This window comes from Aegilops tauschii, chromosome 7 (assembly GCF_002575655.3).
Source record: "Aegilops tauschii subsp. strangulata cultivar AL8/78 chromosome 7, Aet v6.0, whole genome shotgun sequence".
NCBI classification, from domain to species: Eukaryota; Viridiplantae; Streptophyta; class Magnoliopsida; order Poales; family Poaceae; genus Aegilops; species Aegilops tauschii.
Window position 1 is genome coordinate 643,636,444 of NC_053041.3, and position 13,439 is coordinate 643,649,882.

At 41.6% G+C, this 13,439-nt stretch overlaps 1 protein-coding gene across 1 annotated transcript; it reads left to right on the forward strand.

Moving 5' to 3' along the window:
• Positions 1-250: 250 nt before the first annotated feature.
• Positions 251-2,285, forward strand: LOC109749930 (uncharacterized). Its single transcript, XM_045231943.2, has 2 exons — positions 251-552; positions 728-2,285. Exons 1-2 carry the CDS (start codon positions 385-387, stop codon positions 926-928), a joined length of 369 nt encoding a protein of 122 aa, XP_045087878.1. The 5' UTR covers positions 251-384; the 3' UTR covers positions 929-2,285.
• The last annotated feature ends 11,154 nt before the right edge of the window (positions 2,286-13,439 follow it).

Genomic DNA, 13,439 nt, shown 5'->3' on the forward strand with positions numbered 1-13,439 from the left:
ATTGTTTTTGAATACGTATGATTTTAATTGTTGTAATTGAAAACTTTTTGTATTCCCGATTTTTTTTTCAAATTGTAAATTAAACTGACCGATAAAAGATGAAATGAGAAAAAAGGAAAAAGAAAAACAGACGTGCACTCGCTCGCTGTACCAGGGCCAGTTCGCGCAAGGCGAGGGACGCCAGCGTAGCGCTCGCTGTGAGCGACACACAGCGGCGCCCTCACTGTCACTTGGGTGGGTACTTTTCCCAAAAAAAACCTTGGATCGGCGGTACGCGACGTCCCGGCGGCGGCGGCGACGGAGCTTAGGAACCGGCTGCGGCGACGGCGACGACAACTCCTCTCGTCTGAACGGGTGCGTACATCCTCCCCTTAGGGCGCCGATATGTTTGCGACGGCGGCGCGGTGGGCGGCGAAGAAGGGGAAGCCCAAGATGGCGCCGATCGAGCTCACGACGGCGCCGGAGCAGGCGCAGTCCATCACCCGCACCATCTTCGACGTCGTCAAGGAGCACGGCCCCCTCACCATCTCCGACGTTTGGGAGCACGTCAAGGTACTTCTTGCTGCTAAAACTTGTGTAAGATTCATCTCCGCACGCAACCTGTTCGACGGAATGTCTTTGCAACTTGGCTGGACGGACTGTCTCTTCTCTGTTCTTGGAATGGGTTAAGGTGTCACTTTGGATTCCTTGTCATTTAGAACGTGCCCCGTGTGTTGATTTTCTTCAGGACGTAGGGCTGAGGGGTTTGACAAGCAAGAGGCAGATGAAGATCATGCTGCGGTGGATGAGGGAGAAGCAGAAGCTCAGGCTCATCTGCGACCATGACGGACCTCACAAACAGTTCCTCTACACGACATGGTTCACCAACCCCAAGAACGCGCCTCAGAGGCCCAAGAGGGAGCTCAACAGGGAGCAACACAAGCCATGACCGCACTCATGTTGACCAATGTAGGGCATATTTGGTTTACACCTTTCTACTGCTTTTTCCTGGATCTGTAGACAAAGCTGTTAATCAAATGTGGTGCTTATAGCTGAAATACTGTGAACGGTGCCAGATTGTGAATTATGCATAAATAAATAACCCCAAACAGTTTTTTTTTTCCGTTGCACTTCTGTTTTTGCCTTTTTGGTGCTTCTTCCTGAAACTGGTGTTGGTGTTCTGAAGAACTTTGGCCTCGGCCTTCTCCAATTGAAATTAATGTGGCAAGAACCTTGCTTTAAATGATGGGGTTATATCTGATTATCGCATCTTTAACCATTTGCAGGTCATGTATTCAGTAGAACAGCATAAAAAGTATGTAATGTCTGATGAAAATCATAGTAATTAGTAACTTCAAAATAATTTTCAGTAATTGACACATGTTAGTTTCCAGAGCTGCAATGCTCTATATTGCATTGCAATTTCAGTATATAAAAGTTTAGTGGCATAAACAACCTGCATAACAGAGACCAAAAACTAATTTCGTAATATCAGTTTCATATACTCAAACATACTCGTTCTACATATATGCACTCACATGACCTTCCAAATGTCTTGATTATTTGCAGAACGTTCTTTTTGTCAGAGTTGGTGTTTTTTTCTGTCGACAGCTAGTTGTGATATTATATGTTATCAAGAAGTATCAACCCAGAAAATGCACTTTCTTTGACAAGAGTACTGAAGCCTGGAGTTATTCCAGGAGATGCAGCAGCTCAATTCGTTTGGGGTCAGAATCAATGCGGTTGATGCAGCCAAGGAAAAGAAGGGCAGATATCCTGAACGAGGGTTCTAATCCAGATTATGTGGCGGCTGATGCTAGACCACCTGTGGTCAACAAAGAAATGAGCAGTACAACTCTGTTTGGGGCCAATAACCTGAAGGAGGGTTCTAATCCAGATTATGTGGGACCTGGTTGGCAAGCGTCTCGTACTAAGCGAGCTTCGGAGGAAAGATGCCAAGGCACTGCCTTGTCAAGACCTGAGGTGTTCCGTCAAGTTGGACAACTAGGATCGCATCAAGGGAAACAAGCTCTCACTGCTAAGAACTAACTGGTCAGGACAGTCTTGTCTCATCAACATGTCTGTTTTTCTTACAAGATTTATTGTTATTAGCGCACGAACATACTGGTTATTTTCGATTGGTAATGATGTAGTAACTTGGAGTATTGAAATTGCTTGGCTGCCTGAGTACAATGAATTGTAGCCTATGCCACCATTGTTGTTTCTCATGTTCTTGTTAAGATGCAGGCAGTAGCTTGTGTATCTTGCAGCAAATGCTGTAGCATGTTTCCCATATTCCATAATAGCAAGAGGAACCTTACCTGAATTTCTACTCTTTAGTACTGGAGTACTGGACATATCAGTTTTTTTTTGCTGTAATGTACTAGGTGGAGCAATTTAATTAGCTTGGCTAACTTGGTACAGTACATTGCCTAGGCGACAAGTATGTTAATTAGTGTTTCATGTTAAGATATCCATTTATAGCCTTGTCGAGTTGAGTGGAAATCATAAAAAGGAAAATTTATCATTTGCTTTGTCCGTCCACCACCTGCATCATGATCTGCTCTTCTGCACGGGCAACATCACCAAAGATAAATAAAGAGAACACCATGAAAAGTTGCTGATCTGGATGGCTGGTTTACTTTTAGTACACAGTCTACGATTTATGGAGATGTTGTCGATGTATACACTTGATAGACAGTAATTGAAGGATGGTCAGCGGATCATGGTGAGTGATACATAGTAGCGAGTTTTTCATATACTGGGTGACATTTGATTTAGTTGTAGGGGCTGGAAAATGTTCCTTTTGCAGTGACTCTGATCTAGGCTATTTATTTTTTACTAGTAAGAAATTTGATCGCGGTGCGGTAGGAATTGCCAACATCTATCATGCTGGTGTTCTTGAACCAAGTACACCCCTGACACTGGATATTGCGCTACATCTGGCCTCCAGCTGACGACTTCGCTGATGGTAAGATTTGTCGCCCGTTAGTGTTGATGTACATGCAACCTCTGCTGACGGGCCCAGCCCTGCCCATCAGGAGCGGCCGTGTAGGAGAGGGTTTGTGTGGCCTAGTGGTGACAGCAACCAGCAGAAGGACTCAATGGCTTGCCGCTTGTGCCCCTGACTGATCCTGAGCATTTAACACCCCTTCTCTTCCTTCTTCCCACTTTTCACCCTCTTTTTAACTTCCTAGCTAGAGATTTTATACTGGTATTGTTGGTGGAAATGGATGGCATCTATGACAGCGTGTTTGGTTGGGGATAATTAGGGCTAGGGAATGGGAATTAAAGGAGTAGGGGACTTCAAATCTATTGTTTGGTTAGAGGGATTGGGAGTTTATAAGCGAATAGTGATAGGACTTGAGACTCCAACTCCCACCGTTTTATTAACAGGAGAGGGGGTGGGAGTTGGAAGGGAATTATTTTAGTTAATCAATCCTAACCCTTCATCATAACTTACGTTAATTTCCCTTGTCAATTCCCCCGAACCAAATACGGGAATACAGTTTCTTCTCAAACTCTCGCACATTTCCATCATGCGCCAAACAGGGGATGAGGAATAAAACGATTCATTCCATGTCTAATCTCAATACAACTCCCTACATTAAACTCCCATTCCTCTTCCCAAATTTTTCCAAACGCGCAATGAGTGGAACAGCAGCTCCTTGGTTCTGGCAAAGATCTCCCTTGGTGGTTTGCAGGATGTGCTTATCCGCTTGAAGGAATTATCCGCCGACATAGTCGGCGCGCACCCACCCGCTTGAAAGAGTTGATATGCGGACACCATAGGCTCTTGCTATTACTCCCCACTACAACTTCTTCGGTCAACTGATAGGTCCTTGGCTCTGGGTAGTTATCTTGTGACCTGCTGGCTAGGTCTCAAATACCAGGCGCCTGCCTTTTTTAGAGACCATTCGGGCGTTCATTTTTTCAGCATTATAAATTAATGTCATTTGACATGCAGCATGCAGTCTTCACAGATATAGTTGCGGGGAAGCACAGTACATTGTTTCGTTTGTGCTTGGGCACTGCCTAATGCTCTAAACTCATTCAGTCTTTGGTGCGCTTTTTGTCATCACCACCGCAATTGACCTAAATTACAATGCAAGCCGCTTATTATGAGCTGATTAAAGCTAATGGTCTCCTACAAAAAATCTTTTACCTCCTATATCCATCAAAGCCGAGGTGAGCTCCGGATATCCCATACACCTTTCAAACAATGTTCAGGTAAGAGATGCAAGTAGTGATGACTGATTAGAGACGAACGCTAAAAAAACGGGGTTTTCGATCTATCTGACAACCTATTTTGTATAGTTTCCAGGATTACACTCACAACGGAAATGCCACTGAAATTACCCTCCAAAAGGGTGCACATCAGGTCTTCAAGACCAAGTTGGGATTCTGTTCACCCGTGACAGTTCCAAGCATTTCAAATCTTTTAAGAAGAGGCTGATTCTATAGTTTTCTCCATCCGCGGGATCAGTGGTATTTGGACTTCAGAGTATGTTTAGAGATTTTTCCTGCCAAATTCTGCCCTAGGTTTACCTGTCACAAGGCTTTACGAGCTGCTTCTCTTTCGAGTTCTCTTAGGAATTGTATCAGGAAAACGGCTTTCAAAAGGGCAGCTTGTTGTTGTTTCAAGTTCTGTTTAATAAACTGTAAGAGAAACCATTTTTGTGTACCAACCATGCTTTAGGTATCCGAGGAGATTGTATAAAAGCTCACCCTCATCATCAGCAGGAATAGGTGCATGGTCAGCTATTCCAAAACTGAAGAAGTTCAACAAAGCCAATCCACAAGCGCTGTGAGGAGTTTGGCTGTCAAATGAATCCCACATTGTTCATGTTACATCGGTATTCTATATAGGAAAACACAAGTTCAAAGAAGTATAGAGAGTTTCAAGGAAGTTAGACCTAACGATTGACCCCAAATGTAGACCAAATTGTAGGAAAGTTGTGATACACCACTTCCTTTAACAATTTAATATTTAGTAGATTAATATAGCTCTGGGTGGCTGGGTCAAACCAGATAACAGGGTCCCCTTGAATGCAGTCTTGATTCTAAAATTGTCGGTTAATATGGCTATGAAGGTATGGGTTAAACAAGGACCACAAGGTACAAGGCTCCACTTCAATGCAATCTCGATTCAGCGCACCTCCAAATAATTTGAGCGCTCGTGGTTCAAAATTTGTTTGAAATAAAGAAGGCCTAAATTGTCCTATCCTATGCACAATAGTAGACCGCACATGTAACTAAGTCTGCCAGTACTTCTAACAGTTAAATATTTTGGTAGGATAAATTGCTCGGATTGTCTAACATAGGTTAGCTTGGCTTGTGGCAAACACAAAGTCTAACTTCATGCATTATTAAAGTATTAAAACTTTGTCTGAGTTTAATCCATCAGGTTATATGAGGAAGTACTTACAGAAATAGCACTGTGTAATTGGTTACTGGAGCTAACTTGCGACAATTGGCTTTGTGACTAAATCGAGTGGTATGGCTGGTTCTGCGTTAGACTTGATGACAAATTTATGCTTTCAGGTATCTTACTGTTCTCCTTATCCAAGCTAAACACAAGTACTGTGTTCTGCCCGCATGTAAAAAGAGAGCAACCATTGAGGAAATCGGTGTCCAAAATAATCTTTGCATCAGTAGCATGTCAATTTTGTTTAAGACTTAAAATGTTCTAAAAATCTACCTAGAAGTAACAATACAGTAAGTGTTCAGAAGCACCTTAGACCCACCAATGGACATGGAAATTTACATCGCTCAATTTGAATGAAAGAGCTTCACTGCCAAGAAAAAACTATCTTTTCCCTTGCTTCACAAAGCATACTCAATATTGTTCTCTTCATATTTGAATAATATACCAACTAGTAAGAAAATATATTAGTGTCCAAACATTCATTGGTTAGTGCTTTTCATAACCTCACATTTTGTTTCCTCAAAACACCAGCTTTATACCTCTCCAATTTGGCATTCTTTCTAGTATACCATTTGTTGGAAAGAGCTCCTAGAGGCAATAATAAAGTTGACATTCATTTCCGTTTTCATAATTAAGTTTACATTTCTATGCTATAATTACAATGGTTCTCGAATGTGAAATTCATAGGAAAACCCAGTTGCACATGTAGAAGGATAAACGTCATTCACATCCCTAGTCAGGCTGTTGGACTAGCTCATGTATTATTAATGAATGAGAACACATTGCTAGCGTAACAATGGTGTTCGATAGACCCAACTTATGGAATACCACAAGATCACATCATTGATATGTTGTCGGTATTTTCATATAAAGTCTTAACGTTTAATTGGGTCCTTAGACCATGAGAATATCATAAACCCAAATACTAGATGGTTACTTTGGGGTTGCCAAAATTTACTCCATAACTAGGTAATTAGAAAGGCAACTTTAGCGTACACCGGAAAAGTACTCCATGCACGATATGTCAAGACTAGGATTTGCCACTTTGGAGATGGCGAGATACACTCTGGGCCCACTCGGTATTGTAGTGTCCAACATCGCATGGCCAGGTATAGTGAATAATGTGTTAGTCACGGGGATATCAGAATACGGGAACGAGAAAATAGTACAAAACGGTAGCGAGGATAACTAGGTATAGTGATGAATAGTCTCGAATCAGATTTTATAACATATCGGCAAACAAAGGAATTGTATGCGGTAACAGAAGGTTCGACGATCTTGGTTGATATGTGGGAATTATTATGGGTGTCCACATCTCGCTAATAATTATTGAACAGAAGGTGTTCCAGACATGTCCACATGTTATTAAACATGTAGGGTCACACGCTTAACGACTAGTGCTATGTATAAGTACTGTGAGATAACGGAGAATGCGTGTTCCAAATGTGTTTCAAACGATCCTGGAAGTGTTTCGGGAGGTCCCGGGGGTGAACCAAAAGTTAATGGAAGCTTCCGTAAGGGTCCAAAAGGTTCCAGAAACTTCTGAAATATTTTGGAAGGTTCCAAAAGCTTCTGAAATATTCTGGAAGGTTCCTAGTGGAACTGCCCCTACTGCCTTGGGGAGCAAGGTGCCAAAGTGCCATAGTCGACAACCCCCTAGAGTCCAAAGGGGGCAAGGCAACTGGACTGGGTGTCCTATCAAGATTAGGACTTCTGTAGTCACATGAGGAGGTGGGCTCCTCCAAGGAGTTCTTTCGACCCAAACCTGGTCCTCCTATATATAGGAGGACAAAGGGCACCCCAGAGGCACACCAAGCACCAAGTGACCGATCCCCTCTTGCAGCCACGCCCCTCTCTCACCGGTTTAGATGTAATCTAGATCACATCGTGTGTCTAGGCTACTTCTCCCTCTAGTTCTTCCTGTAGTTTTTCGTGTTGGTTCCACAGAGTGTTGCCGTACTGCTAGATCGGCATGCGTGGATACCTAGGGGGTGTCATATTCTTTGACACTAGAATGACAGATCGTCTCGGAGAATATTCTCATGTCTGGGAGGTATAACCTAGCTGCGGGAATCGATGATCTTCGCCAACATCTTCTTTCGCTTTTGCTATATTGATAGTTGGTGAGATCATTGTTACATGTACCTCCATAGTGATCCCAGGGTTATTCGTGTACATCAGGAACATTTCTTTATACACATTTTTCATACACATTGTACATTTTTCGTATACATCAGGAACATTTCTTTTTGGCATGTTACATATCCACCAAGCATGTTAGCAATAGGATCATCTTACCAATAGGATCATTTGTGGCACGTTCCGTATCTACCAAGCATGTTTTCCGATTGTAGCGGGGGAAAAGACAGAGAACAAATACCCAGTAGGATCCTTTGTGATATGTTGTTTATTCACTAGAGAAGTGGATGATGATGCAGACACGAAAAAGTGATCGACATAGTACAATAGTTTGGAATACCCCAATCATGTCATGCAACTAATGGTTTTACCGAAGAATGTTTGTAATTCACCGTGTTTGTTTCCGTCTCTTTGTTAGCTCCATGCATTGATCTAGGTACCACATAGATCGTGTAGATGCAAACCGATAGATCAACCACTGTGTCGCCAATACAAAACACATGGTATTTTTTCTTTTTGAAAATCTAAAAATAGTGATATGTCTCCAACGCATCTACTTTTCCAAACACTTCTGTTATAGTTTTCGCCCTCTAATTTATATGATTTGAATGAAAGTAACCCGCACTGACGATGTTTTTACCATAACTACCTCGGTGTTATTTTTGTGCAGAAATAAAAGTGCTCGAAATAGGATGGGGATTTTTGAAAAATTATTGCAGAATATTTAGGGATTTATGGAGCGATGATGGACCGGAGGGGAGTCACCAGGGAGTGACATGGCTAGGTGGCGCCCCCTAGGGCGTGCCATGTGGGCCCTTCTGGAACCGCCTTACGATGATTCCATCGTCATAAAATCCCATATTTACTAGAAAAATCTAGCAAAAAACACGAAATCTTTCTGCAATACGGAGACGGCGCCACCTCCTGTTCTTCCTCTGGATATACGATTTGGAGTCTGCTTCTGGCTCCGGGGAGAGGAATTCGTTGTCGTTGTCATCACAATTCTATGATGCTCCCATCCATGTGTGAGCAATTCCCGTGTAGGCACATGGAGGTAGATGACAGTTGTATGAGATTTCTTAGGTAATCGATGTCAGATTTGTTAGGGCATGATGCCTAGTATCCACTATGTTCTGAGATTGATATTGGTATGACTTTGCTATGCTTAATGCTGTGACTAGGGTCCGAGTGCCATGATTTTAGATCTGAACTCTTTATGTTTTCGTGAAGAGTAAAATACATTGGCGGTCCTAAAAGTATTTGAGGTGTCCCAAGTAGGTCCTAAAAGTTTGAAAACACACATATAGGTCCTATATGTGTGTAAGTTGTTCACTACGGGTCTTATCCGCATGACCAGTGCACGTGGCCTATTAACCTACGCCAATAGGCAATATTTTGCCAAGACCTGCCTGGAGCGGCGGCCAAGTCGAATGCCGCGAGAGGGGCGACATAGGTGATGGACCTGCTTCTCATCGCCCTCTCTCTACTCACTCCTTTAGCGGTTGTTCGTCGAGGACTAGGAGGCAACACGCCTGAATCAACTATCAATGTGGCCTAGTCTGATGCAGATAGGGCCCGTAGTGAATGACTTACAAACATGTAACACCTAGATGTGCGTTTTCAAACTTTTAGGACCTACTTGACATGCTTGGAATACTTTTAGGACCGCCAGTGTATTTTACCTTTTCATGAATATATCTGTGTTTTGATCATACCTGCAAGTTGTATGCACCTATAATCGTTCTGAACCCTAGACCCCATAGTGACAATAATTGTGGTATCGCTGGGGATGATGTTACCTTGAGGATTAGATGTGTTCATCATGTGGTAATGGTTTGTTCCAGTTCTTAAAAGGAGCGCCTTAATTACCCTTAGTTTTCATTAGGACCCCGTTGTCACGGGAGGATAGGACAAAAGATGTTGTGCAAACTCTTATCACACGGACGTACAACTATATATGGAATACATGTCTACATATGATTGATGAAGTGGAGCTAGTTTTGATGTCACTCTAGGTTATGACCGTTGCATATCGAATCTCATCTTTATATACCCATCATTTACCCCATGCCTACAGTTCCTACTATTGTTGCTTCCTTTACAATTACTATTGTTGCATTCTACTACTACTCTGCAAATTTGTTACTTTATCACTACTGCTATCATATTATTGTGCTACTAATTAATTATTGCAAGCAAGTTATCTATCCATGTGTGGTTATTGAAAACTCAACTACTAAGATTTATAAATATTCTTTGGCTCCATTTGCGTGGAATCAATAAATTTGGGTTGAAATACTTCCCTCAAAGTCTCTCGTGATCCCCTATATTTTTGGATCATCAAAGAGCTACCCAAGCATGGGCCTTTCTTCAGACCTTAGTTCAATAGCATATGTATATTCCCATCTCTCCTTCCTTGGGCTTCTCCTGAGTCCAGCTAAATCGTACATATGAGCTTGTCCCATTCACGTGTGATTTCAACAAATCTTATTTCGCGCTTTAGTAATACCTTCAAATAAGACCAATAAGGCACCCATGAAGTGACTGAGATCGTTGCTGCAAACCAATGATCTTGCATGATGATACATCCATTTTGCATCATGATTTTCTACTATTATTTATCTTATCTTGTAGTTATATTTCATATTGTCATGCAATTCTAATGCCTTTTCTCTCTTAAAATGCAAGATATATCAAAAGAGGAGATTATGACAGCTGGAATTCTGACCTGAAAAAGCTACAACAGAGATAACAATTCCCTAGAGGTCAAAATGACATCAAATTGTACGTACATTTATTTTGGAATATTAAAAACACTAGAAGAAAGAAGTACCTAAGAGGTGGTCCCATAAGCCAGGGGTGAGCCCTACCCCCCCCCCCCCCCAAGGCGCACCGCCTAGGCTTGTGGGGCCTATACAGGTCCATCCCTGACACCCTTCTCCTATATGAAACCCTTTACCCTAGAAAATAAAACAGAACACTTTCGGGACTTTCTACTGCCGTCTCAAGGTGGAACCAGAGGCGGAGCACTTTTGCTCTCCGACGGAGAGATTATGCCGGGGAAACTTCCCTCTAGGAGGGCGAAATCAAAGACTTCGGCATCACCAATGCTCCTCTCATCATGAGAGGCTTCATCTTCATCAATAGCTTTACCAATAGCATATCATCTCCAAAGCCTAGTTCATCTCTTGTGCTCAGTCTTTGTATCAAACCTGAGATTGGTACCTTGGGGTGCTAGTAGTAGTGTTGATTACATCTTGTAGTTGATGCTAGTTGGTTTATTTGGAGTAAGATCATTATGTTTAGATTGTTAATCATATATTTACCTCCTCTGATCATGAACAATAAGATGATCTCTGAGTAATTCTATTAGTTCTTGAGGACATGGGAGAACTCTATTTGCTAGTAATCATGTGAAGTTGATCACCGTTCAATGTTTTGATGATATGTTGGGTTGTTCTTTCTCTAGTGGTGTTATGTGAACTTCGATTCCATGACACTTCACCATTTTGGGCCTAGGGGAAGGCATCATAGAATTAGATTGTAGATGATGGGTTGTGGGAGTGACTGAAACTTAAACCCTAGTTTATGAAATATTCCGTGAGGGGTTGTTTTGGATCCACATGTTTAATGTTATGGTTAGATTTATTCTCCTGTATTTGCGGATGCTTGCATGGAGGGTTGATACGTCATTTTGCATCATATTTACCTACTGTTATTTATATTGTTTTGAAGTTTTGTTCCACTTTATGATAAAATTCTAATGCTTTTTCTCTGCTAAAATGCAAGATACACCAAAAGAAGGAGATTGCTGGTAGCTGGAATTCTGGACCTGAAAAAGCTACAACAGAGATAGCTATTCTTTGGATCTCCAAATGACCTGAATATTTACGGAGAATTATTTTGGTAGATATTAAAAATATTGGAAGAAAGAAGTACTAGAGAAGACCCTCCGTGGGGCCACAAGTCAGGGTGGCGTAACCTACCCCCTCGCCGCACCCTAGTGGCCTGCGGGCTCCCCGGCGGCACACTTTTGCCCATCATCTCCTATATGAACCATTTACCATAAAAAATCAAGAGAAGAATTTCGGGACCAGCTACGGCCGTCTCGAGGAGGATCACTTTTGCTGTCCTGCAGAGAGATCTCGCCGGGAAAACTTCCCTCTGGGAGGGGGAAATCGAAGCCGTCGCCATCTCCAACACTCCTCTCTTCATGGGAGGACTCATCTCCATCAAATCTTCCCTAAGAACTTCTCATCTACAAACCCTAGTTAATCTCTTGTGTTCAATGTTTATATCCAACATCAGATTGGTACCTGGGGGTGCTAGTGTTGATTACATCTTTTAGTTGATACTAGTTGGTTTACTTGCTGGAAGATTATATGTTCAGAATGCTAATCACTTATTTATCTCCTCTCATCATGAACACGGCATGGAAACATGGTAACACACACAAACCTACATGTGTTGTTTTAGAAAGAAAGAAATAAAAAGTAAGAAGTTGGACCTCGATGTTTTGTTTTAGAAAGAAAGAAAAAGTAAGATACTGAACCAAAATCTATTAAGCACAACCACAACAAATTTTCAACACTTTAAAGCGCCAGGAAAGTATTATCCTTAACAACTATGAAGCGAAGATTAAAAAGCGTTAGGGAAGTATTATCCTCAACAACTATGTCTGCAAGACCACATATGACAATTCTCAGGCCCTCAGCCAGGGACACAGGGATATTTGCACCTACTCTATCTATCTAGTTTCTACAGACAAAACTACGCCCTCCAACAATTTCGACCATATCAGAATGGGGAATGGAGCCAATTCTTGATCAAAATATCATAATCATCATAACAAAGGCCAGAAACACTATAAGTAGGTAGTAGTGGGCATTGAGATATGAGCGAGAGCGACAGCTACATCTGTCATCTGAGGTCTCTGGCTGGCTATTGTATTCAGGCACATTCGAGCAACAGTAAGGACCTGGTACAATGATGTCAAGATGTACACTTAAGGGGTAATGGCATGTTCAAAAGATCGTCACGACAAAAGAGAAGATGAAGATTAGGGCCGCCTTCAATCCGACACATGTTCACTAGGCCGCCGCTTGTCATTTATATAAAACATTTTTACTTGTTTATACAAAACATTTTGCTTGTTTATGAATTTATCTATCAACATAAGATCATATCACATTACTCACGTAGTGATGACACTAAATTTTAGGATACAATGTTTGATATTACAACTCTGCCATCAATCCTTGCGAATAAACTTTGCTAAATTAAAAATGCATTTGTGGCAAAAATTGTCAATTTTTTCTTCAAATTTTGTTTGAGGCATTGTTTAGAAAAAACATTGGATGAAATCAAGTGAATATTAAATCCCCCTAGATTTAATAATAATAAAAAAATAAAAAAATCATAATACCTTTTGAATTAGCATGTATCTCAATGTGGTAGTTTATTCTTATGCTTTTATAACCGTTTTTGCATCGTTAAATGTGTTGACTAAGACTCTAAAAAATATGAAATAAATATCTAGATTTCTAGAGTGTATTATTTTCTATTTTACGGACCCTGTGTAGTGATGCTACATAGAAGGGCAGGCAGGTGGCATGCAGCTGGAACAATATGTGAACACACGTTGCACGGGCCCATGGTGGCACCTCTTGGTCACTTGTAGTTAGGCCCTCTTCCAAACTCTGCCACACACACTATGCTCTTTGATGGCGAACTTGTGGCCACCATTGCGAATGGAACGAGCATTGATGGTGGCCTTGTTCTTAGTTTCCTTAGATTAGTTCTGCCACAATTATTTGCACCCAAACAACCCTAGTCACATCACCATTTCCCCTTTCAGAGAAATACAACTCCATCTCCATAGTACATCTTCCAT